General features: G+C 42.8%; 8 protein-coding genes across 8 annotated transcripts; 6 read left to right on the top strand and 2 right to left on the bottom strand.

Moving 5' to 3' along the window:
* Positions 1 to 126: 126 nt before the first annotated feature.
* Positions 127 to 2,312, top strand: BDZ99DRAFT_453755 (heme peroxidase). The gene is made up of 3 exons (XM_033718344.1): positions 127 to 643; positions 704 to 1,098; positions 1,150 to 2,312. Exons 1-3 carry the CDS (start codon positions 149 to 151, stop codon positions 2,144 to 2,146), a joined length of 1,887 nt encoding a protein of 628 aa, XP_033570394.1. The 5' UTR covers positions 127 to 148; the 3' UTR covers positions 2,147 to 2,312.
* Positions 2,313 to 3,005: 693 nt separating this feature from the next.
* BDZ99DRAFT_526780 (uncharacterized protein) lies at positions 3,006 to 3,748 on the top strand (the record flags this gene model as incomplete). The annotated part of the gene is made up of 2 exons (XM_033726173.1): positions 3,006 to 3,115; positions 3,172 to 3,748. The coding sequence occupies 2 exons, from the start codon at positions 3,006 to 3,008 to the stop codon at positions 3,746 to 3,748; spliced, it is 687 nt and encodes a 228-aa protein (XP_033570395.1).
* Positions 3,749 to 7,492: 3,744 nt separating this feature from the next.
* Positions 7,493 to 8,238, top strand: BDZ99DRAFT_173209 (uncharacterized protein). Its single transcript, XM_033712989.1, has 2 exons — positions 7,493 to 7,811; positions 7,865 to 8,238. The coding sequence occupies exons 1-2, from the start codon at positions 7,543 to 7,545 to the stop codon at positions 8,001 to 8,003; spliced, it is 408 nt and encodes a 135-aa protein (XP_033570396.1). The 5' UTR covers positions 7,493 to 7,542; the 3' UTR covers positions 8,004 to 8,238.
* An 881-nt stretch (positions 8,239 to 9,119) lies between these two features.
* Positions 9,120 to 10,904, bottom strand: BDZ99DRAFT_453758 (uncharacterized protein; the record flags this gene model as incomplete). The annotated part of the gene is made up of 5 exons (XM_033718345.1): positions 10,892 to 10,904; positions 10,528 to 10,813; positions 10,206 to 10,466; positions 9,551 to 9,991; positions 9,120 to 9,458 (listed from the first exon to the last, which is right to left on the bottom strand). Exons 2-5 carry the CDS (start codon positions 10,555 to 10,557, stop codon positions 9,120 to 9,122), a joined length of 1,071 nt encoding a protein of 356 aa, XP_033570397.1. The 5' UTR covers positions 10,558 to 10,813; positions 10,892 to 10,904.
* Positions 10,905 to 12,139: 1,235 nt separating this feature from the next.
* Positions 12,140 to 12,721, top strand: BDZ99DRAFT_512179 (uncharacterized protein; the record flags this gene model as incomplete). The annotated part of the gene is made up of 3 exons (XM_033724608.1): positions 12,140 to 12,292; positions 12,365 to 12,449; positions 12,519 to 12,721. The coding sequence occupies exons 1-3, from the start codon at positions 12,239 to 12,241 to the stop codon at positions 12,719 to 12,721; spliced, it is 342 nt and encodes a 113-aa protein (XP_033570398.1). The 5' UTR covers positions 12,140 to 12,238.
* A 1,510-nt stretch (positions 12,722 to 14,231) lies between these two features.
* On the bottom strand, positions 14,232 to 16,545 carry BDZ99DRAFT_491785 (GTP-binding protein; the record flags this gene model as incomplete). The annotated part of the gene is made up of 7 exons (XM_033723123.1): positions 14,232 to 14,477; positions 14,529 to 14,686; positions 14,771 to 14,960; positions 15,051 to 15,242; positions 15,303 to 15,467; positions 15,570 to 15,993; positions 16,037 to 16,545. The coding sequence occupies 7 exons, from the start codon at positions 16,543 to 16,545 to the stop codon at positions 14,232 to 14,234; spliced, it is 1,884 nt and encodes a 627-aa protein (XP_033570399.1).
* A 911-nt stretch (positions 16,546 to 17,456) lies between these two features.
* On the top strand, positions 17,457 to 18,894 carry BDZ99DRAFT_526784 (uncharacterized protein; the record flags this gene model as incomplete). The annotated part of the gene is made up of 4 exons (XM_033726174.1): positions 17,457 to 17,503; positions 17,552 to 17,678; positions 17,735 to 18,188; positions 18,866 to 18,894. 4 exons carry the CDS (start codon positions 17,457 to 17,459, stop codon positions 18,892 to 18,894), a joined length of 657 nt encoding a protein of 218 aa, XP_033570400.1.
* A 497-nt stretch (positions 18,895 to 19,391) lies between these two features.
* Positions 19,392 to 20,542, top strand: BDZ99DRAFT_399739 (uncharacterized protein; the record flags this gene model as incomplete). Its single annotated transcript, XM_033716147.1, has 2 exons — positions 19,392 to 19,547; positions 19,610 to 20,542. The coding sequence occupies 2 exons, from the start codon at positions 19,392 to 19,394 to the stop codon at positions 20,540 to 20,542; spliced, it is 1,089 nt and encodes a 362-aa protein (XP_033570401.1).
* Positions 20,543 to 27,725: the final 7,183 nt, after the last annotated feature.

The following is a 27,725-nucleotide window of genomic DNA, read 5'->3' on the forward strand; positions in this document are numbered from 1 at the left end:
GATTCTCTCGAAGAGTCTGCAGCTGCAGCTGAAAGGACTGAGCAGAGCGAGCCTCAGCGCAATCAACCGTCTTATACCAACATCGTCGTGCCTCTGAAGATGTACATGCCATGAAAAAGCCCCGAGAAGCTCACCCCCAGCTTTCATCATGGAATCTCCAACGCCCAGCTTTCAAGCCAGCCTCATCCAGCGCGTACTCATCAGCACTTTTCACTTTGTCAACAGATTCATCCCTTGGTACAAGCTTCCCAGCTACATCGGCGCTATCAACCTGGACGCCCTGCGCATCGAGCTTCGCGCCAACAACCTACACGATGGGTACGCCTCGAGCGCTGCTCAGGGCAATCGAATCGACGAGCCCCTGACCGATAAGCGATTTTTGAATGCGCGGAACTCAGATGGTAAATTCAACTCGCTTGAGTTGCCTCGGATGGGCTGTTCGGGCATTCGATTCGGCCGCAACTTTTCGAGGGTACACACGCCGAAGCCGACTGACGAGGAATTATGGAATCCGAACCCGCGTATGTTGAGCGAGAAGTTCATGGCAAGGGAATCGGGAACATTCATCCCGGCTACATCGCTGAATTTGCTTGCGGCGGCGTGGATTCAGTTTCAGGTCCACGATTGGGTGAACCATGAAAGTGTGCGTTGAGTTCGGCGTGTTCGTCCCATGTAAAAATAGCTGATCCCTCATAACTTGCAGAGCGACGAAATCTACGACATACCCCTTCCTCCTGGAGACAAATGGCCCAATGACCACATGACGCTGCCACACACGAAGCCAGATAGTACGCTCCACCCATCAGATGTCACGTGCCCGGGATACAAGAACACCAACACGGGATGGTGGGATGGTTCGCAGATTTATGGATCCAGCGAAGCTGCCACGCAAGTACTGCGAACCACACACGCCGATGGCAAGCTGCTACTCACCAAAGAGGGCAGGGAATCATTCTTGCCTCGCGATGCCGCGGGAAATGTAATGACCGGGTTCAATGACAACTGGTGGATAGGTATGGAGATGTTACATACACTATTTGCGTTGGAGCATAATGCCATCTGTGATACGTTGCGCGGTTCGTATCCAGACATGCCTGGGTAAGTTCTTATTCACTGTAGAGGAGATCTATGAATTGACTCCGAATCTAGCGATACAATCTTTGACAAAGCTCGCCTCATCAACTGCGCTCTCATGGCTAAAATACACACTGTGGAATGGACTCCCGCCATCTTAGCACATCCCACCCTGCAAATTGGTATGAATGCAAATTGGTGGGGCCTTGTCGGCGAGAAGTTGACCAAGCTCCTGGGGCGAATCTCCAAAACGAGCGAAGTCATCAGCGGCATCCCTGGCTCGGGGGTCGACCACTTCGGCGTGCCATATTCTCTTACAGAGGAATTCGTGTCAGTGTATAGAATGCACGCCCTCGTGCCCAACGACATTGCGTTTTTCAGCGCGGTGAACGGCGAGCACAAATCAACCATTCCCGTCGAGGAGACGCTATTTACGGAGTCGCAGAAGCCGCTCGATGATGGATTGTCATTCGCAGATACGTTTTACTCCTTTGGCATCAACTACCCCGGCGCTATAACAAATTTCAATTATCCCAACTTCCTGCGAGACTTAACCAAGCCAGATGGTCAACACCTGGACATGGGCACCGTTGACCTCCTCCGAGATCGTGAGCGTGGCGTACCACGATACAACGAATTTCGCCGGCTCCTTCGTATGTCGGCGCCGAAAACATTTGTGGAGTTAACTGGCGGGAATACTGCACTCGCACAACAACTCTCTGATGCTTACGACGGGAATATTGAGCTTGTGGACACGCTAATCGGGTCCCATAGCGAACCGCTAATCAAGGGATTCGGTTTCAGCGAGACCGCGTTCCGGATTTTCATTCTGATGGCGAGTAGGCGGCTGAAGAGCGACCGCTTCATTGCCGGGCAATGGAATGCAGAGACGTATACCAAGGAGGGGTTACACTGGGTGCAGTATAACGGGATGAAAGATGTGCTCGGGAGGCATTTCCCGGAGTTGAAAGAGGTATTGAAGGAAAGTAAGAATGTGTTTGCGCCGTGGGATAAATTGCCCGAGTCGTTGAAATATGGCGGCGTAGAGACGAATGCGCCGAAGGGGAAGTGATGAATAGGGAGAAAGCTTCTGAATTATTTCGTTACAAGTCTCTTCCACGGTGGCAACAATCTAGTTGTATATCATATCAGCATACTTAGTGGTATAAAGCGGGCAGAGCCTGAAATGTTGCGAAATGTCGGCGGAGTGAACCTAGTAGCTGTTGTTTAAACGTGGCTCCTACTTGTCTCGATTCTGTTAGAGATGGCTAAGTCGCATGCAATATGACCGTCTTCAAAGCCATTGTGTGAGGGTATTCTCAGCGGCGAATAGAACAGTCGAGGCTAGCGGGGGCGAAAGCTTTGGAGTAAGTAAAAGAACTGCGAAGTCGGCGGCTAGAAAGCAAGCAGCAGAGATATGCACTACAGCTATACTGCTGCTCGATCGATGCGGTGTGGTTTCGTGTCATTGATTCCAAAGAAGGTCAGAGGAGATCTCCGCCAGAGTTGCAACACCACATCCCATCGTGAACTCCAGGTCCCCACCTCAGGCACCTGCTAGACGCCACCCACCTCATGTACAGTCCTCGGCATCATGCTTTCTTATCGAAGAACAAAGTCTTCTTCCATATAAGTCCTCCACACACGGCACCCCGCATCATGGACGTCGTGATCTCTGGAAGTGCTTCTCCCGCAAATGGTCCCCCAACCGTGTCCAGACCACCAGCATCGACCAAAGCTACCGACGCTCGCTTAGTGCGACGAGCTTCGGTTGTTATTGGTTGGAATGAGCTCGCATATGATTTTGACGCCTACCCTACGATCCATCGTAGTTCACGCTGTCCTCTTCGCCAACACGCTTCTTGTCTCGTTGAGACCCTACTTGCGACTGAGCCCACGCCATTGCCGTGACGTCCGCCATCAAATCTACCATGTCCGCGCTTGTGCGAGCAGTAGGCCAGTCAGGTCGCCGTTATGTTGTTGAGCGAATCCTCCAGGAGAAGCCCATGCCCCTTGACCTCGGCCGCGTTTATCTTGCTATGTGAGTACGTGCAAATTTTGAGCAATGAGCTGAAGGCGCTGACTATTATGTTGTAGGTCCGGGGACCAGAAGTACGTCTTGAAAAGTGTGCAGCCGAAATCGTTCCAGTATTTTCAGGATATGTTCAACGACATCCGGAACTCTCCCTACTTTCCCTATGTCCGTGTTGCAGACGACTCCATTCCCGACAAATCGATGTTCGCATATAAATACCTTAAAGATCACCTTCTTGGCTTCGTTCAGAAAGACGTCCCGCTCCCCGTGACAAAGCGTATACTGCGCGACGCCCTGCGCGGGATCGCCGCGATGCACGACAAGGGCATCGTTCCTGCCGACATTATGGCGAACAATATCATGGCGGAGTGGAACGAGAAGGATGGCGAAGTAGTAGTGGAACAGGTACAAGTGGCCGATGTCGAGGATGCTGCCTATGTACCCGATGACTGTGTTATCGAAGGAAGGCAGATCGGAAACTATATGTGGCGGAGTCCAGAGGCCCATGCGTCAGGCCAAGTAGAAGTGGCGACCGGCTCGTGCACGCTACCACCTCGTGCACGGTTTCCCCGTGCATGCATCACGAACTTCATAAACATATACATTCACTCATATTACTCAGAACCTTATAGAAATTAATAGGGAGACTAAACCGAAGACGCTCTTTCATTCTATTATAATTATAGAGTTATCGTACCTCTTAGGCGTATTCCGGATACGCTAAGGCCGGCCAGAGGCTGATTTCGCTACCTACTCCTCTACCTTATAATTCTGCTGGCCTGTAGGCTCCTTAGGAATAGTAAATACAACCTAGCGAGCCTTCTGCCTTTGGTGTATTACCTTCCTTTTATCTTTAAGCTGCTTCTCTGCATCACGTGCCTTACGTGCTTCCTGTGCCTTACGCTTCTTAAAATCCTTAGCATCCTTCTATTCTCTCTGCTTAGCAAGCCTTAGCATCCTTTTTCTCTTAGTATAGCTTTTAAGCCTGCCGCACCTTATTAGGTGAATAGACTGCCGCTTTTCTATTATTATCTTTAGCTAGAATCTAAAAAAGGTTCTTCTGCCGCTTCCTTTTCTTCTACTCTATTTTAAATACTTTTTAGTAGCCTTAAATTTAACTTTAAAAAAGTGTATTAGTTGCTATTAGTTAGTAAATATCTTTAGTTAAAGCTTATACTTTTTTTTAGAGGCTAGACTATATAGCAACTTCTACTACCTATTTTAGGCGTGTTTTTATTTACTTCTAGTTACTAGCTATAAAAGCCGACCTAGTAGAGTTGCTTAATAATAGCCTTTTTTTATTTTTATTCTCTTCCTCTTTTTTTTTAGTATTAAATTAATCTAATATAACCTCCGGGTTCTATAGGTAAATACCTGTCTTTTTCTATCTACTAGCTATATTAGAAGGAGTTATAGCCTTCTTTTATACCACCTAAAAGGTCCTAAAGAAGTCTCTTTTTATAAAGCGGGAGAATTTTTTATAATTTATTATAAACCGGTTTAATTTATTAGAATAGTAAATAGCTAAAAGGGCGAAAAGAGAAACGTTTAATAGCTGCAGGCGGTGTGTTAAATAAGGCGGATATATAGCTAGGAGAATCCTGTTGCTAATATAGTAGTTAATAAACTTTATATTTATATAAAAGCCGTGGCTATTAATAAGTAATATTCTTTACTTTTTATTAGCTTTAGCCTTTATCTTTTAATTAAAAATCTTTAACTAAGTAAGGCCTAAGTTATTATTAGTCTATCCGGTTAGTATTAATATAAAGAAGCAGGCATATTTATCCGGATTAAAATCCTTAAGCTATATATTCTATATATTATTTATTCTAGCTTAATAGATAAGTATTAGAGGAAGTGCTATATTATTTATATAGATAGCTGCTACTATAGTAATCTACTCTCTATTGCTATTTTATATAATATAGCGTATTCTTCCTAACTTATAAATAAGCTTACTAAAGATTTTCTTTTTTTTAACTAATTTTCTAATAAGAAATCCTTTCTTATCTATATTATATATATTTCCTAGCTAGATATTATATTAATTTCTTTTACAACTAAAAAGCTTAAAGTAGAGGCTATAGTAGAGGGCAGAATTAGCCCTTTTCTATTCCTTATTAATAGGAAGAAGGTAGGCTAATTTAAGGTGTTTAGAATTCGAATAGACCTAGCGTAAAACCTAGTAGATTCCTAGTATTCTCCTAGCTAAATCCTAGGCGAGATTTTATATTATTTAATATATAAAAGGCAAGTTTTTTTCGGAGAAGTTGTTAATATATTTAATAAGAGCTTTAGTCTTGCCAGGAGAAAGAAGCTTTTAAAAATTATAGGCCTTAGCCTTTAACTTTATAATTTCTTAGTACCTTTATAAAAGCGTAGTTCTATTAATCCTATACTTTTTTATAACCTTAGTATATATCTTTTTCTCTATTAAATTAAGCTCCGCGAATATAGCTTCTATTATATCTATTTTTAAAGGAAATCTATATATTTTTAGTAGAGTTATACGGTGTTAAAGCTTAAAAGAAAAAGCGGTAAGGGGCTTCTAAGACCGTGTATAAGGTAGTAGCGTGCACGAGCCGGTCGCCACTTCTATATAAATAATCGGATATATTCTCTTTTAGCGTTATAGTAAGTCTTGCTCTATTTTTTACTTTATCCTGCAGCCTTAGTTTACTAATTAGTAATTTTATAGTATATATACGCTTTTACTAAGCGAGTAATATTTATAGTAAAAGATAATAAACTTAATAAAAAAAAGGAGAAGCTAGCAGTTATTATCGAACGCTAAATTTTATATTTATTTAACCCTAAAAAATTTAAGGGTTTACTCTAGTATTTAGGTAAAAGTTTCTAGGTTTAGATATTTACTATAATAGCTAAGGGATTTAACGAAGAGAATTTTTATATACTATTCGCGCAGTAGTCGATTATTAAGCTAGAAGTTAGGGATTTTATTAGACGAATAATAAATATAGATCTAAATCGGCGATTAATAGCTTATAAAGTATTAGCGTACTTGTAGTTTATAAACGTGCTATAATAAGCTTAGATAGAATATTCGCGATTATTAAAATATTTTATATAATAATTAAGTGCTTATAGGTTATATCTAGAAACTCTAAATAGCGTATATTAGAGTTTTAAAGCCTTAAAATAGCCGCGGCTATATAAGTTTAGTAATATATTTTTTACTATAAAAAACTGCCTTTAACTATATAACTATATCTAAAAATAGTAATATACCTAAAAAGGTTGCTTTATTAAGAATAATATACTACTCTAAATCCTTTAATAGGGAAATAATTACTAATAGAGGTAAGTTCCCCCTAAAAAAAAAACCGGGTTAATTTTAAACCCTTTAAAAACGCAGATAACTTTACCTATATAATATTACGGTTTAAATTTCACTATATTATAACTTTAAATAATATATAACGTTGGGAATATAAGTATTTAAATATTAATTTCGGGCTTAAAATAGTAGATAGATAGTTACTACTAGGTTAAAGTTAATAAATAGTTTTTTTTATAAGAATATTATAGTAGTAAATATAAAAGTAGGTTTTTTTTTTTTAAAATTAGGATTTTTTACTTAATTTATTTTATAGTAAAAGTACTTTATTTTTTTTAGGTAAAAAATTTAATTTAAAAAGTATATTACTAGGTACTTTAAAGCTATAATAGACTATAAAAGTAAGTTTAATATACTATTAAATAAGTAAATTAAGCAACTTATAATAATTTTAAGATATTACTATTTACTTAAATATTTCTAGTTATAGAATACTTTTTTATAGTACCTATAATCCTAGGTATAAAAGGCTATATTATATTACTTAAATATAAATAGTTGTAGATATTTAGAAGGTTATTATAGTTAGAAATATTAACTTAGCTTTATAAGCGTAAGTTACCTTAAGCACCTTATTATTACGCCTTATTTATAAGGTCGACGTGGTAGGCGCTAAGTGGTTTCTACGGGCGGGGTAAGTTCCCGCTACTGTGGGACGCGATGTGTTGCTGCCTGGCCATGTAAGAGGCACAGCTCGCTCAGTTAGTATACAGTTAAGCTGTGCCGCCATTTTGAACACAAACTGCTTCGATCGTGGTCCTCTTCGCAAGCTTCAGCCAGTCTCTACGTCCGGCTTGATAATGGCTAAGATGAAGGCTAAGAAGCCCAGAACAAAGGAACCAGTTGCCGAAGTAGAACTTTACTTCGTGGAGTCAGCCACGGAGGAAACTTCCGGCTCTCAGATGATAGCCTAGCGGCCCAAGCTGCTGTCCGTTTTGGGCTTAGCGTTGATGTCGCGCATTACGAGCCACAATTACGTCTTTCGCATTGGCGATTGCGTAGCTAGCTTCAACCTACTATGAGTCTCGCGACAGCCATTATGCAATTTCACGATGCAGGGTAACATACGGCTATGTCTATGTTGCAGACTCCTCTAACACAACATCAAAACATCACGCCGCCTTCGAGTTTCGCAGAACCGCCTTTGACGCCTCCGCCGACCGACGAGAAGCCCTTCGCGCAAGCCCACCGAGTTATCGCACTTTTCAAAGAAATCCGGGCCGGAAGGCACATCAAGCGACACCCGCGGACAGAATTTCAGCTTGCAACTGGAGATTACGATGAGATAGAGTGTCGGCTTGAGCGAAGCGAGCTGTCGGGATATGTTAAAGACAAGATACGGTGGGTGTGCTCGAGACACAACGTGGATGGCGGCTAATGGCAGAGATGGGCAGATATGATTACGGAGGAAAAAGCGATCGGCTTGTCGTTCGCATGCCTACAGCTGTACACGAACTGTTCATCGCTCACGTCGAGGATGCTATGTTAGATGCGGATGGCAACAATCCTTGGAAACAGTGCAAGGCTAGTTGACAAGCACATATTCCAGCCCGTGTATCTATTGGACGAGCGCGACAGACTTCGAGACCTTCTGCACCGCTAGACGGTTGTCGATAACAGGAAAGAGTCTTTTGCTTGAGATATACTCCTGTCAATGTTTCCTGAGGAGCAAGAGGAGGAGGTAGAAAAGAGGATAGACTGGGTTGTCAAGGTTTTGATAAACGAAGTCGGTATCCGCAATATCATAACCCCCGATATTGTCGGGACGTTCGAACGGGAACTAGAGATCTTCCTAGCGCAAGCGCAACGGGTTTGGCGGTCCGTCCAGTGCAGTAAACAAAAACTTGGGCCCAGTTTTAAATATCTCTCTGAACCCGACGTCCAGAGGAAGACATTCAAATTCTAGAAGGCAGATTTCAAGGAAAGAGAGAAAATCGTCTTACCAGTCAACGCTGACCGCTTAGAGCACGAGCTCTACACTATATTCCCGCGGATTTATTATATGACAGGCGACCTCCAGCCGATTACCGCCGGTACTATTCTTAGAAAAGCTCAGCTTCGTACGCCACACAAGAAGTGGAAGAAGGTGCCCCGAATACCCCATTTGCACAACCAGCCTCAGCGCGCCATCGTTCCAGGCGAAGTCGTACCATGTCAATGAGGCGCTGAAGGTGGTCCAAGTGGACCAGTACGGAAGCTTTTTCAATCTAAGGCAGTCGCACCAGCCTCACCTTTGCGCATATAACGCGCACGATCCAGCTGGCACGATTGAATTGCCCGGAATGTGTGATGGTTGTAGGCGATTCAAAGACAAGGTGGACCAACATTTGGAGCTATCGATCGAATGGTTCGAATGTACAGAAGATATAGCGGGAATCCAAATCGGGAACTCGAATCTGACGGAATCCATAGAAGCTACACCCTAGAAAACTAGATCGGTGCTGGAACATTTGCGAAGGAGGCTCATCAGCACAATCTGCAGTCAACTGGGTCCCTACATCCAACGCTGACTGAGTGATAGGCTGAGAGGTAAACAGGTGGAATCAATAGAGAAGTCAAAGGCTAGCAAATTGAATAGACCATCACTGTACACTTTTTCTTTTATCTGGAGTGTATTTCGATTTCCTCAATCCAGAGGTTTTCCTTCATTTACGTGTGGACACATTTCTGATACTCGTCCCATTCGTCGTCTTTTCTGATACAATGCAAACAGAGCCCAGTGGTGTCCCTAAAGATTCGGTCCACTCTCCTAGATAGCGCGTCAAGATTCGTCAGCAGCGGGCAACCAGTACCAGCTGCACAGCTATGCTTAAGATCAGCCTTTGCACAGGTAAACCGAAAGACGATATCTGAGACCGAACACACCCCAAAGGGCTTAGCAGTTGGCCACAACTCTACTTTTCGGAGAATCGCAAAGTATTCGGCAATCCTAGTCTCGCTTGTACAGTATTTTGGACTCAATGCAGTGTTATGGCATGGGTGGCATTTCTTTGCCACTTCAGGAAGAGCTCTCTCGCAGTTAGTGCAGAAGAGATTCGGTGTTTCATAGCCTTTCGAGACTCGCGTAATGAAGACTCCACAGCCTGCAGCTCCGCTTCGAATTTGCGCAATGTTCGAGTGATACAGGCAGTAATCGCCCCTGTTTGGAAATCAGCTCTGATCGCAATTGCGGAGACTTCTATGTGCGACACACCAGGTATACTGGTAGGCAGTATGGTCAATATTTCATGTTGTTCCCATCTTGAGGAAAAGGCAATTGTCACTTCTCTTAAAGCTCTTTCTGAGATCTCTGTGAATTTCCCAGAATCATTGATCAAAAGAGCAGCTAAAAGCAAAAATCCGAACTCCTCGGGGGAAAGCTCTCTCACCGATCCGACACTCTTGAACCACACTGAAAACCAGAACGTCAATGCAGTGACGCAGTCATACTTATCGCACTGTACCGCAAGGCCGGCCAATCTTTCAGCAGTCATGACGTTGGTGTCACAGACACCCCGATAGTGGCAGCCAGTAACACGCCTCTATTCTCCCTTGTTTCTCTCCCTTTCTCCTCCTTACGGAGTTGCACTATCTCCCTTACGAAGTTGTGTTGCTCCCTTGCTGTCCTTTGCTGTCCCTTGCTGTCCCTGGAGTCTCGCTACTCTATATAGTCCCTCGTTACAACATCAATACAACTCATGCTTTCCTTCTCTGATCCTTTGCCCTTCCTACGCCAGCTGCGAGATAGTGGAGGACGTTGAGAACAATGCTCATCGACGGAGCGTCATCTTCATTAAGGTCTATCACTGGAAACTCCCCTTGAAGCAATTTCAGTCCTTCCTGGAAACACGGACCGAACATTCGAACGAAATAAGGGGACGCAAGCCGGAGAACTTTGCTCGAAACCTGGAACGATGTTGTAGCATTGTCGTGCTGACTCTCAATTCTGAGTATAACATCTCCATTTGGGTCTAGTCTTGATAAATCACTGGTTCCGTTCGTCGGTGATACAGTGTTCTATACGTTCAAGGTGTCCTCTTAGAAGTCATTCTGTCATACCAGGGGAGCATCTACTTACTTCATCCATAGTGTCTGGGATTGTGTCCATTCCAAGAATGCTGTCGAGGGAAGTCTTCCAATATGGTTCAGAAAGGAGTCGACCGGATGAACAAGCAGCTGTTTAGAAAGGCACATGACAATAGTTCTAGTGCGACTTGTGTTGCTGCTCCGGATGAATAGATCCGATTGGGCAATTGGCTACCGTCCTGGACCGTATGGGTCCATTCCAAGCTTTTGCACAAGCCTTCAAATGAGCTAATTCAAGGTACAGCATTGTATCGAAAGCTTGTAACCACATGCACGAACTGGGAGCCGCGAGGCGTCAGCTGCCTGGTTGTTCAAGCGAATTGTCGATAGGTCGTTTTCACGAGCCAACTACTTACCGCCGGTCTCTTTCCGACATGCAGCACTGTCTAGACTCCTCATGTAGCCGCGCACAAACCGAACACAATGGCAGACTAATGGTCATCGTGGACGGAATGTTCCGCAGGACACCGAAAGTAAAATTTCTTCCGTCGACAGCGAACTAAGTCACCGGGCCTAACAGCGACGCAACTAGCTTTTGTCAAATCACTATTAACTAAGTAGCCTGCTGTTCCAAGTATCTTCTTCTGATGATTGATAAAATGATTTGTCTAGCATGATGCCTTATCGATCAACCCTTCCTAAATGCTTCCGTGGACGCACTTACAGCAACCTGGCAGATCTGGAAGAACATGGCAGGGCTCAAGGGCAGTTATGCAACGTGTATTGCCACAGCCCAAGTTTCGATTCGAGAATTCGGTGGATAACTAGCTTCTGAGCTAATTAGATCTGCGATTAGTCAAACAAGTCTTAAAGTCCGGAAAACCTCCAGTTCAACGTACTGGCACAATAAAGCCTTTGGCTTTGAGTGCACTCAGGTTAAAATTGATGTGAACTCTGCCTGTATTGTAGTGGCCGTACGGGCCGAATATATACTAATAGGAAATGGCCCACCCCCTAGGTCTTATTAGCTCAGCTGAATAGAGGCCAGCTGAAAGGAATGGACACAGCTGAGAGGACCCTGGTGTAGCTGAACAGAGGGCCTCGCCGCGCTGAGTGCGCGCTAGTAGCAACCAACCAAAGAACGAGAATCAAGGAGAGAGAAAAGGGGGGGAGTGCCTGTACATAGGTGACCGTGAACCGTATGAGTTGTTGATCCTAGGTTGTAGCTGTTACAACCCGAGTAGTGCCGATCGCGTTGTAAATGGCATCCTGTTCTCTAGTTGCTCGCGGTGTCTGACCCTTTCCCCACTTTGAATAGCGGATTCAATCTTTATGGCTCACATGATTCTTAAGAGGAGTTCAGTCCATCCATCTTGTATGGTTCAGTGATAAGGCTGGTAGTTTATAATGACCAGCGATGATCCTTGATTGAGACCGGAGAGTTGTCCGTGTCAATTTATTGGTAGGCGGATTGCTGCGGAAGGTCAACACTATATGACTATCTACAGCTAACGACAAGCGGCCAACCCATTAGTCTAAATCGAAACACGGCTCCTACGGTTGTACTTCCGAAAAGCAATTAAGTACATCCTAAAACGTCAGTAGCTCCAAATCTAAACTCTAAGGTAAACTCACGGTACATAGGACGATACTCGAGACTAATTGGCTTGATAGAGGTCATTTGGTTTATATAGAGACGGATAGTTCACCATTCTGATCAAGTTGTCAGGCACTTGTCCAAAATTTGTCAATAGCCGCTGACAATGTCCAACTACGAATCGTTCCAAGACAAGATGAACTATTACTTCAAGAACATAGTCCTCCTCTAGCAGGCCTTCATTGCAGCGGGGGCGCCTGAATCGCGATCTGAAACCAATGGGCTAACCCAGGGCAATAAACAACTCGCACTCGTTGGCGACGCCGTTCTTCGGCTGTGTGTCCTCGATGAATGGTTTTCGACTGAGAGTGACACAGGTATGGATGCCGTGAAACAGGTGGCGTCCTTCTGACAAGACGTAGAAGTTAGATACAATCTTGTAGTAGATGTCGCAACAAATGAACACTTGAAGAATGTAGCGAAGGAGTGGGGTTTAAAAGAGTATATTAAGGAAAACCCATCTCAAGAGGATAAGGAAGCAAAGACTACGCTCGCTTCTACCGTCGAAGGGATTATTGGAGCGGTATGGGTCGATTCTGATCGAGATTTCGGAGCTGTCCAACGTGTTATAAAGAAACTGGTATACTGATTGACGTATGTGGCTTTGGAGGCGAGCAGCGATATCAGTTAGACTAGCGGTTCGGATTGGATTAAGTGTAATTCGCGAACCATGGAATGATACTGCGCTATTTCTCGTTATAGCGTTATGACGCCGAAGTTTTGTGGGAAGTTTGGTGAAATAAGCGCTACTGTAGACTTTCGAAACTCTATGCAAGAAGAGGGAGTGACTTGGACGCGGGTCGGTGGAGAGTTGGGAGGAAACCTGCGCATCGTAGGTCAGTACAGTATAGGAAGGAGAGGATAAAATTTGAAAAAAGATGCCACTTTGAGATGTGTTGGTCACTAGTGTCATTGCTGACTGCTCCAGAGTGGGATCATTATATTCCGAGCGTCCGCACAGCCATAGGTCTAACCGCCACAGGCCTAACAGCCACAAAACTTGGCTTACTGGATGACATAAGTAAATTACACCGTGATGATTATGTAGGACTTGCGGGGTCATTTTGCACTAGCCGGGATTGGTAAGTGCTTCAATCGGAAGTACCGACCAGGGTGGCGACCTTGCGTGAATTTGCGTGCGATAGCAACCACAAGGCTGGTGACGAATTCTCAGTATGGTAGTGAGATTATAAGGCTCGGATAAGGCCCTTTTATGAGCATCAGGAGTGATAAGAGCTCGATAGTGGTGCTGTGGCGACGGAATTCATTTACGCCATGAAAGAAGGCTCTTTGCAAATCAGGCGCGAAAGCGACGATGCGGACGTTATTTTTAGGTAGGAGGTGTTCTGAGTGTTCAGGAGTGGCTACAGTAGACGACTTATATAGAACTATGGGAAATCTTGATGTGTGCAACGAGTCTAAGTTGTTTGAAGTCGAAAGTACCCCTTATATTTTCCGGCACGGTGGGTTTTCCGCGACATAGGGAGGGACGTTAGCAGCACTATATATGTCATGGCGCTAAAGCTTATCGCACGCAGAACTCATCCTTGATTCTAGGAAATCAGAACTAAATAAAAAGGAATGTTTTATGTTGCCAGATGCTATTCTGCTTACCCAAACGCTCCACACCTCGGAACTTTGTCCAACTTCTCCACAATGCGATACTTGAATTATCCTTTGCCCCACTCCATTATCTGAGCTAGAAAACGCACGAGCTCTCTCGCATCGCGTTCGCATGTAGTGCGCCACGACTGAAGAAACTCCACGTGAAATGCGCCTTCATGCTCGAAATGCACCCACAACTCGTGTACAGGGCCCTCTGTCACGATGGAGAAACAGGGCGGTGGGGTCGATTGCGGCGCCGACGACGTCGTGGATAGCGATGTGAGCTTCGGATCCAGCGTCTGGAATCCCAAGTCAGAATGCGAGCACCTACGGAAAGTGTGTATTCACGAAAAATGGCCTGTCGACAAGGTATGAAGTTTCAGCAGTAGTAAGATGTAAAATAGATGTCCCCGCATTACCTAGTATAAAACGACAATTTTGTGTGAAAGCTGACATCCCACATACCTTATCTACGCCAGTACCGTATCTGCAACCTAACGCTTCAGTCCTCCCATAGCCTCTCTGAAGGTATTCAAGCCCTTCTGGAGCATGACTTTGCGAGACTTAAGGAATGTGCGTTGCTGAGTGAGCTCCGGTGGCTCTGCAGCGATGAAATTGACCTCCGTGTTAGTGAACTGGGTGACGACCAACGGAGAAAGGATTATGTCAAGAAGCGGCTTAACGAGGTGGCGCTCAATAACTTGCTTAGCGACAGCGTTGATGAAGTACTTCGACTCGTCCTGCTAAATTATTAGCTTTCTAGTAGGAACGTTGCAAGTGGGTGTTTTTACCCTATAGTATGCGCGCTGATTATCTAAAGCCTCCTCTGAGGAGAACTTGTCCATGTTCTGCTTAATAGAATTAGCTATAGCTTTCTGCATCTTAGCAGGATCGCAGTAGGTGTGGTGTGAATTCGATTGGTAGACAACCGTCTCGGATGCCTCCGTCGCTCTTTCCATAATCTTCTAGTGCTTGCGCTGGTGTTGCTTCTGGAGAGTGGTAGTGAAGTAGTGATTGTAAGTTATGGGATGACGGGCCTTATCCGCAATTATTTTGCGAAGCTCTTCCTTGCAGGCTAATAAAGCAGTGGCGAGCGCTTTATCCACGCACATCCTAGTAAGTCGACCCTGGAACTTAGCTGGGGCAGTGTGCTGAAGAACAATGTAGACGAAATCCTTGCAGACCTTGGCAATCTTGTCGATGTGCTCAGAAGCAATCGTCTCCTATGGCTGAGACTAATCCTAGAATAGTTGGCTGATGAGCATTGGATTGAAGTTTCCCGGCAGCTTAAATCCACGTGAGCGCTTAAGAACTTTTTGGACCCACTCGATGGCTTCCTTACGGGTGAGGATCTTTGGCTTCGGGAGAAGTGAGCTGACGTCCTTATCTTCTAAATTGGCTAGCTGGCTCTGTGCTTTCTCCTCTTCGGCTTTATCTATATTATCGTCTCTAGGACCTAATCCCACTGTATATTTGTGACCTCGCAGACGTATGTTGTTAGCGAACTCGATGTTTAGATATTAGATAACAGCTCGAAACTGTTGGATGTTCTCTGCTAAGTTAACCGCAGCTTCCATATTAACAGGGCCAAAGAAGTTGTTCTTATAGTATCCCTTAACCGCAGACTTTAGGATATTGTAAACACGCATGCTAATCTTAACGAGCATTATGCGCTGCTTACTTACGGTACTACGCTTTTTACCTAGCTTCTCGATATTATTAACAGTGTTCTAAAGCTTAGTGCTTATTTCTTCTTTAAGCAACGGGAGCTCCTTAATAAGATGATTGAGCAAAAGCTTGCTGAGACGCTTGCGGAGCGAGTTAATTCCCACGCCGTCCCTAGGCAAGTTGTTGTAGCGGCCCTTGCTGAAGAAGAGTGCCTCGGCCTTGTTCCGCTGCCCGAAAGAAAAGCTTATCTTGTTGTCCGCACGATTCTTCAACATATGCCATCCCAACTTGAAATAGATGTTCTTATTTTGGGCCAGCTCAACCCAGTCGAGCTTGTTCTGAGTACCCTCGCGAAGGTAATCGGGCTTCGTGACGATACCCAGCGTGCGCTCGCGTTTCTCGTCGATCTTCTTGCAGTAATCTAGAATAATTTGGTTGGCGAAATCATTCTTCGCAGAAACTACAGCAAGAATTATGGTACAAGGATTCTTTATATAGTCTTTGACCAGATCAAGGATTAACTCCTTGTCAGCCTCGGTCTGGGCTTTGTTTGTGGCATGGATTAGACCAGGAAGGTCGACTAAGGTCCTAATTAGTTAGCTAAAACCTAATAATGGTCCAAGGAGCTTACAGTTGTGGTTGGTCCGGTCCGCAAATGTTGACAGAAAGAACGTCCCTTAAGAACGCCCTCGAATTGATTTCACCGACTCTTCCTAGACCTATAACCTGCGTGGCATCCTTAATAATCTCCGGAAGTTGCGAGAAATCTTTAATAGACTTACTGAAAATGTTCAGTTTTGCTTGTTCTTGCTTAGAGCGGTTCTTGTCTGGGGTGATTGAAATTTTGATAGTAGACGTTGGGCCGCGGCGTAAGATGATCTCCGTTGCAAACCGAGTACAAAGATTCTCTTTGCGAGGGAAGGGGATTTCAGTGATGGCCTTAAGAACGGAGCTCTTGCCACTAGACTGGTCTCCGCAAACGATAAGCTGTGGGAGTCCTACGATACCACTAAGACCGGTGCGACGAAGCTTATCGACAATGTCCATGACCTTGCGTTGATCATCGCTCTGAAGTGCCTTGAGCGAGCTTGTCGTCACGGCTTCGGGGTCTATAGCAACTGGCGCGATTGGGGTGGCCATGCCATCCTATTCAGAGTCACTGGATGTATTGGAAATCATGACTAGCCTTTCTGTCGTAGGATTGAGAGTGATACGGCCAAAGCTAAGGTCTAGGTAATATTGATATTGGGAGGAATAGTGGGAGCTTGGGAGAGGAGGTTGGTAGGAGTTCCTCGAGCAGGGAAACAGGCTGGAGTCAACCTTAGGGACGTTGTTGGTGTAGTAGTGAGATCGTTGAGACTGGGTGGTGTTTTACAGTAGTAGTGTTGATGAACTACACAGGCAGTAGAAGAAGCATGTGATTGAAGAGATAAGTAATTATGCTTTTCGGGACCGCGAGGTAAGTTTTGGTTGGTAAACGTTATCTAGCTCGTTGGGAAGTCAAGCAAAGCACACTGCTGTATCTAACAAAGTATCCAGTGTGGGACGCCGGGACGCGTCACTTCGTCTGAAATCGATGATCGCACCTATTAGTATTATCCAAAGAAATTCAATGTGCAAATATGATTGTTGCCAACATTAGCAATGCATATCCTACTATCCAGTTAAAGGGCAGGTGCATGCTCAGTCGGCCGACTGGCTTAATGGCATCCCCCCGTGCCCACACTAATGCACATACGCAACTAGCCTTAGTAGCTAGCCATACAAAACTGAACAGCTACTAGGTAGCTAGCGTGACGTGCCTTAATAAAGGTGGGGTCTCCCCACATTGAGCAAATAACACTGCAAATTACCGGCCTTGAATGATCCATGACAACTGAGGTGGGGTCTTCTAGCACCGCAGAGTGGCAAGAGACCATGTCTAACTAGGGAAATGCGGGCAGACATTACATGAACATTCGTCATATTACCTGCGCAGGTGACTACTTACCGTCGTGGTTATCTCTATGGAAACATCTGCTTGAAACTTTGCACTTTCTTTTTCCCTATCAATGCAGATGGATGATCCTTTCAAGCCTTTGCTTCGCAGTCTCCCAGAGTAAGGATATAGAGGCTCCCCATACTATCCCAAAGCTCACGCATTCAGCTACTTCAATTCTCTGAGCCTATCAGATGGCATCATTCAATCTGATGATAAGGAGTTCAGGATCCATAAACTTGTTTTATGTGCCCAGTCAAAGTATTTCTCGAAGGCATTCACTGGAGACTGGAAGGTACGTTCAAGAGCTGCGAGATCCATTCTTAATCTCTACTGACGTTGAATCGTCAGGAGTCAGCGGACGGAGCTATACGTCTAGAGGGGGATGACGTGTCCGCTGTAGAAGCAATGCCGCAATTCATGTACACCGTTGACTACGATGCCAGTGGCAGTGCTAAGAACAGTGCTTCGCCCATGGTATTTAATGTCAAAGTGTACAGCATCGCAGACAAATACGATGTACCGGCGTTGAAGTCACAGGCCAGGCAAAAATTTGAAACGACCGTCGAGACTTGCTGGAACATGGATGATTTCCCAGATGCTGTCGCTGAAGTATATAACTCCACTCTGTCCATCGATCGAGGCCTCCGAAATGTGTTAGTTGATGCAGCCTGCAAGCACATTAGCGAACTACTATCGAAACAAAGGTTTCGCGACATCCTTGGAGAAACCGTCGGATTCGCTTCTGATATAGCTCAACTTCTTGCCAAGGGTCGAAAGAAGTACCAATGTCCCAGCTGCAAGAGTATATGGGAGGCTTCATTACCTTCAAAAGGTTCCTATTGTTGTATCCATTGTGGTAATAGATATTCCGATTGGGATTCCTATGTCGCATAATAAGTACGTGGGGCCATTGTCCGTCACCTTCTGGTGTTGGTCGCGTTTTCTAGCGTTTGCGTTACCTTTGTAACGTTTGGTGTCGGCTTCGGCTTTCAATGTCGTTGCGATTTATCACCAGTTGTATCCTAGTCTCCAGGCGTTCGACTGAGGTTAATCGCGTTTAACTTCTCTTCATTCGCATTCACTATGGGCCGAGACGAGGAACTTCAGTCTTTGCTGATGTCTCCTCGAAAATACGTCATGCATCGCCGATTAAGGCGTATGTACGTAGGCTTGCATACTTTATATTTGATAATGCCTGGCTCGCCAGGGCGACAGGGGAGAGCACGCCGAGTGGCAGAAGCCATTCCCTAACGTACCGTTTCGCCAAAAAACTTTTGTACGCGGCATTGTCCATCGGAGTAAGCTTGCATGCGCGATTTCTTTCATTGGATGTTGCCTTTAGCCACTCTAGGTCCACCATGTTATCAATATCTAGAAACTGAGGATTTGGCTTGGTAAGCGTGTCGGATCGACAAGAGATCGTTCCTGATTCGCTAACAGAGACGATACGACGGAGGTGCTGCAGCTAACTTGCCATAGCTTGGCAAACATTGATCAATCAAGACTGAGCTCGATGATGTCCGATTCATACTTGTACTTCGTATGAAACAGTATCACATATTGAAAAGCAAGCCCTACATCCTATCATTCTCTCTCATCGACCGGTCAGTCGTCGAGGGAATTGGTCTCCACATTTCCAGTGCGTCAACGATGTATGAACAGAACGTTACTGTGTCGCATCCAAGCAAAGGCTGCATTAGACGTGCCAGCTCAATCTTATCACTTTTAGGGACGTATTTGGCACGTCGGTTAGGGCGTAAAGTTAACTGTGCTCTTACGCCAATCAAGAATCCATCTGTTCAGTATGTAATTGCGAGTGTGTACCCTAGCTGGCAAGGGTGGTCTTCCGCATATATGTTCTCTTGCGTGACTCTAGAGCCGGGAATACGTGTTGATACTGTAAACGCTCCCCATACCTTCAGAACGTTCGACCCATCAATCCGTTTGTCCACCTCGAGGATCAATGGCCACGCCTACATGCCAAGTGAAGGAGACCAATGATATTATGCTCCAGGATGCACTGAACAACACCTCCCAGAAGAAAATAGACCAGTCGCAATGCCCTCGCGACCGAGAGGCAGAACGTGCCAGCTCCATGATAACACAGTATCTGCGGGAGAACGTCGCAGAGTTTCAACGACTGACCGAGCTTCGACAGCAGGTAAATAAATACAGCGCTAAAGCTCTCACCCAATTCCAGGGCGACGATGCTGACTGAGACAGGGATGGAGCAATCCGAAAGGCGATCGATACTTCGAAAAACAACGCCACAATGCCGACAACGCGGACAAGAAGATGGCTCAAATTTTCTACAAGATGATGAAAGAGATCGGCCAAGAAATGCACCGGTCAACCGGTGCTCTCGCAATAACAAAGACGGCTGCGAACAGCCCGACCGTTCTGGACATATGTATGGCCCCTGGCGGTTTTCTTGCAACAACGTTGGATTTGAACCCTGGAGCCCACGCTCTGGGATTCAGCTTGCCTGTTTCCGAGGGAGGACACAAGGTGCTCATACACAGAGCTCCCAACGTAACGCTTAAATCCCTTGACGTTACAATGCTTGCTGCAGATATGGGCGTTACAGACTTCTCAGCAGATCATCCCGAAGCAAGGAATTTGCTACCACAACAATTCGACCCTGGACAACTCTTCGATCTCGTCCTGTGCGACGGTCAGGTCCTCCGTACCCACGTCCGGGTCGCGCACCGAGAGAACCGACAAGCCTGCAGACTAACAGTCACCCAACTTGCCATTGGGCTTGAGCGCGTCAAGGTTGGCGGGACTATGGTCGTTCTTCTCCATAAGGTTGAGGCCGCATACACCGTTACCTTACTGTACATGTTCAACAAGTTCTCTTCAATCAAGCTCTTCAAGCCGGCAAGACACCATGCCAAGCGCTCATCCTTCTACATGATAGCTACCAATATTCAAAGCCAGCACTGCGAGGCTGTCCTAGCGGTGGAGAGGTGGAAGAGGCAGTGGAAAGCCGCAACGTTTGGAACGGATGAAGAACACAAGGAAGAGCTTCGCGCGGTATGTTTGAATGCAGAGGAGGTACTGGGAGAGTTTGGGTCAGAGCTTGTGAGTTTGGGAAGGGAGGTATGGGGAATACAGGCGAGGGCACTGGAGAAGGCGCCGTTTATTAAGAAATGAATGAAGGCCCGGGTGGTTCAGGCTCATCGCTCTTGTTCCGGCACGCATGGACGACTGCATCTACCAGAAAAAGTTAAATTGCATTAGCCACAGACCTCAAGAGCCATAAATGGGCGGACTTGGAGCGACAAAATGTGGGCGAAATTTGGTCGGAAGATTCTAGATCCGGCGAGAAGACGGAGGAACTCGAACGCGCCATCGAGAAGGCTGCCCTATAGCATTCTTAGCAGCTGCTTGCTCTATACAAATCGTCATCTCAATCATTCTACTATGAGCGAGTCTGAGTCCGCGATCGTAAACCATAACAAGACACAATAAGCTTTTAAGAATCAATGTGTTATCCCTTAACCCGTCGATTAAGGCGCAACGCTCGGGCCACTTTTTGTAGCCAATCAGATGCACCGCATCGGCCCCTGAGTATAAGAGCTACGGAGAGATAAGAATGTTTGAATTCGTGATTTCTATGTACATATCTGCTTGTAGAGCTAGGCAATGGTGTTAAGCCGGGCTACGTGCTCGCTCCAGCACGTGCCCTCTCTACAGAACGGAATGTTGCATACAGAATAGCCCCAATTCGTTCTTGGCGGCCTTTCACGGCGTTTCCACCCCCTGCTATCCTCTCGCTTCTTCTGTGTTGTATTAACAGATAGCTTAGCAAGAGCTTTTCGAGCGCCAAGATAAGGCTTTGAAGTTGCGCGGTGCTTAGCTAAGCAGCCGGCGCAGGTGGGTTGTTTTGTAAACATTTTAACATGCTAATACTTATTAACCGGTCTCTAAACAAGATCTATAGGCCCCTTCGCTCTCTGTATAGAATTTTGCTGGCGATAGCGAATAGATATATATAGGAGCTTGTCTTATAGGTCTCGACAGAATTATAGATAAGTATTTTAGCGTAATACGCGCTCGCCTAAGCCCGGCTTAGGCCTATATAATAAGAGTATATAGCTATTACCTATAACTATATCTAATAGAAAACTCTATAATAGCTTCTATATCTTTCTATAGATATAATTTATATTATAATAGCTGCGTATTTAGTCTACTACGTCCACGCCGTATATCTAGAGGTTATACTTATTAATTATTACTAGAATATTAAGCTACGCCTGCGCCTTTTTACTAAATATTTTTACTATTTAATAATATTCTATAGCTGTTTTTATAGGTTATTTCTGTAGCTTAGCAATATAATTCTTCCTATTATATATAGTAGATAGGAATAAGACTATTATTATATTTTTCTAGGCGAATTCTATTACCTTATAACTCTTTAATAACTTACTATATAGTATACTCTATAGAATTTGCCTATTATAGCTTAACTTAAGGTTTATAAGTAATAAAAAAAAGCTTTCTATAGGCTTAATTTTCTTTTTCTTTATCTAGTATTATAAAGCGCTAGATTATTTCTTAATAGTAATAATATTTAACGTACTCTATAAGCGAGCGGGCTACCTAAGTAAGCGGGCTACTCTATTACTAAAACGCGCTGCAAAATATAAATTGCTCTACAACGCTAATAAATATTAACTTAATATAACTTACAGTTTAATCTATAACAATTTCCTTATCTTTTTAACACGTATAAGTATTATATCCTGTCTTGCCGCAGCGCCTATAGCGCGCTTGCTGCCGTGTATTTCCACCCGGGCGCCTCCTATTTTAACGCATTTTGTCCTTAATTTATTTATTAGCTTTTTTTTAAGCAATTATTTTAGGGGCGCTAGTACCTATATACCCCCTTTTTAGTAGTTATATACCCCCCTTTCTAGTAGTTGTACACCCCCTAAACCCCTATTATTTTACCGCCTTTTAATTAGCTTAGAGCACTGCACTAGAGCTCCGGGTATTTACCTATATATTATATAAAGCTGTATAAATTAGAAAGGCTATACGCCGATTTATATAGCCTTGCCGATTTATATAGCCTTATATATAAGCTTATATATAAGCTTATATAGTATAAGTATAAGTCTAAGTTTAAGTATAGAATAGAAATTCTATTCTAGAAATGCCTATATATTTATAAATATACTAAACCTGTTAAAACCTTACTTTATTACAGCTTTTTTATATTAAGCCTAGCCCTCTTATATTACCGCCTCCGCCTGCTTAATATTTTAGTTAATTTCCGCCTTAATATCTTTATTATACGTTATAAGCTAATATAGAAGCTTTTCTCGGCTAAGCCTTTATACCTAAGGATAAGGCTAAGGCTAAGGCTAAGGCTAAAGCTAAGGCGTAGGCTAAGGCGTAAGCTAAGTACTATTTTACCTTTAAGCTTATACTTTTTTCTATAGTACCTTATTTTTTATACTAGGCGGCCGGCCGCGCTTTTTAGCTATAGGTGCAGCTATAAGTATAGCTATAGGTATAGCTATAGGTGTAGCTATAGGTATAGCTATAGGTGTTACTATATACGCTGCTATATACGCTGCCGTATATACTGCTATATATACTACTGTATGCGCTGCTATATACGCTGCTGTATACGCTGCTATATATACTGCTATAGGTGCTGCTATAGGTGCTAGCAGCGGAGCTGTAGGCATGCGTTCTAAAGGTATAGCTAGAGGTCCACTTTATATACTTCTACCTATAGCTACTGCACCCGTGCTTATAGCTTACTTAAATTTTAATAGCTTTTTCTATATACTATTATCTATATAGTAGCCTTTCTTCGGCTTTTTTAGGCGGCCCTTACAAATTATAATAATTTTTAGATTCTATACGTTGTAAAATAGAAGCTCTATAGCTGGCTAAAGTATATCTAGCCGGTAAAACTACTAATAATAATTAATTTCTTATAGTTATATACGTAGTATACTATTCTTAACAACGCCTAGTGCTTAGTATAGACGATTATACAGCGTATACGTATATAAAAGGCTATAGATTATTTTAAACGTATATATATAGCTCTATAGTTAGTAGTTAGCTAACTTAGCCTTTTATACTTAAGGCTTAAAAAAGCGTAGTATATATAGTGTAATCTTAAAGTATAGGTTATAGAATTCCGGTAAATTCACGTTATAAAGCTATTAAGTATACTATAAGGCCTTTTTATTTTTATATATAGCCTGGCTATTAAGTATAAGGTTAAATATATTAAGGAGAATATTATATAAGTAGCCGGTAGAAACCTAGAGGTACTGTTTTAGCGTGCTGTAGCCGCCCTTATTCCGTAATATAATACTATAATCGGTTAGTATTATACACCTAAATTTATATCTGCTTAACCTAAAACTTAATACTAAAATATACGAATTTAAAGCCTAAACTTTATAAAAGGTTTATAGTTATATAGAATAAGCAGCGCTAAAAAGGGTAAAAGTATAGCTTAAAGAATAATTAAGAAATAGGATATAAATACTTATACTATACTAAAATATTAAGTGCTTTTTATATAGCAGTACGCCTACTACTACCTATACGGCTACTACTTATTATCTATATACTTAATTAGCTCCCACCTTTTTTAATAGTCCTTTTATAGCTTCTTCTACTTACTTTTAAACTTATCCTAATTAACCTTCCTAACTAGAGCGCTCTAGCAGCTAAGGAATTTACTTTTTTTATCCTATTCCTTTTTCTATATAGTAGCTCTTTTCTTATCTATTATAGGTATAGAAGGTGTGCTGCCTGCCTTATATATAGGTGCCTTTTTATAGACCTTAGCTAGCTTAGTAATAAAGTTCTTATTAATATACTATATATATAGCAGCTATAGAATACCCGGCTACTTAGCTTTTAGGGCCTTTTTTAACGCAGCTTTTTTATCTATATAGAAAACGCGTGGGCGTAGTAAATACGCTTAGAAAAGCTTATAAAGCTGTTATACTGCCTAGTTATAGTTTAGGTTCTTTTCTTTTAAAATAAAATAATAGGTAATCTTAAAGCTAGTTCCTATATATATAATACCCGTTATATATAGTAATAGTATACTAAAATAGTTAGTTTTATATATATAGTTAAAGAGGATAATATTATAGTTAGACTTAAAAAGCTTAATTAACTATAGGTATATAAAAAAGAGGTAATTAACGCGGTTTTATTATTTAGTAAATAGCTATAAAAAAACTTACCCGCTTTTCTATTACTACTATACGTTTCTAACGTATAAAGTAGTACCTAGATAAAACTAAGGCCTTTAAAAAGTTCCTTCCTATATAATTTACGCTTATTATTAATATTATCCTTTATAATACTTACCTTCTACTTTAGCAGCTTTATATATATTGCTATAAATATACTACTACTAAAAAGGTTATTATAAATAACTTTTCTTACCTTTTTTATACGCTTAAGGCAATATAGTATAGGTAAGGCTATTATTTTAAGTATAGCTTTATAGCTAAAATAAAAGGCTTCTATTATTTCCTATATTTATATACCTTTAGGCTGTTAGGTAAAAGTTCCTTTTATAGTATAGCCGGTTTTTTTACTTCTAGTTTTACGTATATAGTTCTAAGGTATATAAAAGCATGTAAAAGTATATATATATTATATTTTTTAGGTTGTTTTTACTATAGTCTTATCCGGTTTAGTATAATATTTAGCTAACCTATAGCCCTATAATAAGGCGTGTATTTATAAAGTAATATACGCTTTCTCTACTATAGTATAGTACGCTAGCTATAGCAGCTAAAGGGCTATAGTAAGTATATTATAGAGGTGTATTATAAAAGTAGAGGAAAAGGCGGTAATTACTTATATACACGCCGTATTTAGAGTAAGTATTTAGAATTAGTAAGTAAATTAAGCAAGTAAATTAGAAGCCCTAGCCGGGCCTCTAAGCTAATTAAAAGGCGGTAAAATAACAGGGGTTTAGAAGGTATATAACTACTAGAAAAGAGGGTGTATAACTACTAAAAAGGGGGGTATATAACTACTAAAAAGGGGGTATACAGGTACTAGCGCCCTATCCCACGGCGGTAAATAGAACCAGCTCTATCCTACAGCGGTAAATAGAACCAGCCCTTATTCTATTTATTTATTAAGGATAGAAAATACTAGACCAGGGCGTAGATTTAGGCACAGGGCTTATTCCATTTATTTTTCAGAGGCAGGTTCTATTTATATCCCGCAGCCGGAATTGCACCAAATTTTAGTATATTATTCAGCGCATTTAGTTGCACCCTCCAGCCGATTTGCATTAGGTTAACCCGTGTAGTTGGTTAAGGTTAGGTGGAAGTTATAGTGTTCGCAGAACCGCTGCAACCGCAACTGAGCGCGCAGCAGAACACCACTAGCTGTAGCTATATACACCACACGAATATTAGCAGCAGCACTAAACCAATACCTATAGGAGGCAGGCGTGGTTAACATCTAACAATAGCGTATTAGGTGCAGGCAAGGAAGGTATAGCAGCAAATAAGGTAGCTACGGGCCCAATTTTTAGTTAGGGACGAGAACTTTAAGCCCGGACGTATATATTAGCGCAGATCCTGTGCAGTTGTATATAGATCCCGCGCAGGTATAGTTATATTATAAGTTAGGCTACAGTTATAATAGTTTAGCGGGTGGTTAGGGTAATTAGCAACCGCAGCAACTGTGGCAGCGAGGCGAAAAGGGGGTGGAAATTGCACCCAGCAACCTATAAGTAGCACTATCCCACAGCGGTAAATAGAACTAGCCCTTATTCTATTTATTTATTAAGGATAGAAAATACTAGACTAGGGCGTAGATTTAGGCACAGGGCTTATTCTATTTATTTTTTAGAGGCAGGTTCTATTTATATCCCGCAGCCGGAATTACACCAAATTTTAGTATATTATTCAGCGTATTTAGTTGCACCCCCCAGCCGATTTATATTAGGTTAACCCGTGTGGTTGGTTAGGGTTAGGTGGAAGTTGTGGTGTTCGCAGAACTGCCGCAACCGCAACCGAGCGCGCAGTAGAACACTACCAGCCGTGGCTATATATACTACACGAATATTAGCAGCAGCACTAAACTAATGCCTATAGGAGGCAGGCGTGGTTAATATCTAATAATAGCGTATTAGGTGCAGGCAAGGAAGGTATAGCAGCAAATAAGGTAGCTATAGGCCTAATTTTTAGTTAGGGACGAGAACTTTAAGCCCGGACGTATATATTAGCGCAGATCCTATGCAGTTGTGCATAGATCCCGCGCAGGTATAGTTATGTTGTAAGTTAGGCTATAGTTATAATAGTTTAGCGGGTGGTTAGGGTAATTAGCAACCGCAGCAACTATAGCAGCGAGGCGAAAAAGGGGTGGAAATTGCACCCAGCAACCTATAAGTAGCACTCGTCGCCGCCTATTAAATATTAAGCAAAAGTTAATTCCAGAGGCAAACTAAGTGTTTAAAATAGCTAAATCTAGTACTAAAAGCAGGTATTTTAAGTATTTAGCTAAATTCCAATTAGCTATTTATAAAAAGTGCAGGTATAGCATATAGCTAGACTAGATTAAAGGCTATTTATAAAAGATCTATAAGGTACCGCGCAAAAAGGCCGATTTAATTAGAAAAGGTGTGCGCAAATAGCCCGGAGTTATCTAGTATCCGAGTGAGTTTAAAATACCGGACAGTATTATAGCGCCAGTTAGCCAGTTACTATTATATTCGGATAGATTATTATATTAACTAGAACCAGGCCGTTGCTGTTATATATTGCGGAGTATTAGGGTAATAAGAAAGTATTAGCAAAAGATCTATAGGTAGTTAGCAGGAAGGAAGCCAGGACAGCTAAGTTAATTAGGAGAAAAAAGGGTGCAGGCACGTATTAAAAAGGTATTTAAACACATCTATTGCCAGCGGTTTTTTATATAAGGCCACGGATTATAGTATTTTAAAGTATAACAACCTAGGTAAGGCCAGGAAGCCAGGCTAAAACCTGTTCCTATTAACAGCAAGATTATATAGGCGCAGTTAGGGAAGAAGATAGCAGAAGCGTGGGTAAATATAGAAAAGCGAGTCTAAACAACTATCTAGGCCGGTAAGAAAGACAAGGTAAACCTGTGGTTGGAGCGGACGCAGTAGTTGCTGTATTTAGTAGGTATAAAGAGGCCGGATTTATTAGCATATATTAAGGAGCTAAACGCAGACCTAAAGCAGGAGGAGGAACCTATTAAAGCCGCAATTTAGGAGGCTATAAACGGGTTAGCGCGGTTTAGCCAGGCGTTAGTTATTAATCGAGTCGGCGTATTTATACGGTTAAAGGCA

This window comes from Mytilinidion resinicola, assembly GCF_010093595.1.
Source record: "Mytilinidion resinicola strain CBS 304.34 unplaced genomic scaffold BDZ99scaffold_27, whole genome shotgun sequence".
Lineage (NCBI taxonomy): Eukaryota > Fungi > Ascomycota > Dothideomycetes > Mytilinidiales > Mytilinidiaceae > Mytilinidion > Mytilinidion resinicola.

Excerpts from the sequence above, each read along its gene's own strand:
- BDZ99DRAFT_453755 (XM_033718344.1), top strand. The coding sequence starts at position 149 with ATGGAATCTCCAACGCCCAGCTTTCAAGCCAGCCTCATCCAGCGCGTA. Across the intron at positions 644-703 it reads ATTGGGTGAACCATGAAAGT|AGCGACGAAATCTACGACAT; the intron begins GTGCGTTGAGTT and ends CATAACTTGCAG. Across the intron at positions 1,099-1,149 it reads TCGTATCCAGACATGCCTGG|CGATACAATCTTTGACAAAG; the intron begins GTAAGTTCTTAT and ends CTCCGAATCTAG.
- BDZ99DRAFT_173209 (XM_033712989.1), top strand. The coding sequence starts at position 7,543 with ATGTCTATGTTGCAGACTCCTCTAACACAACATCAAAACATCACGCCG. Across the intron at positions 7,812-7,864 it reads TATGTTAAAGACAAGATACG|ATATGATTACGGAGGAAAAA; the intron begins GTGGGTGTGCTC and ends AGAGATGGGCAG.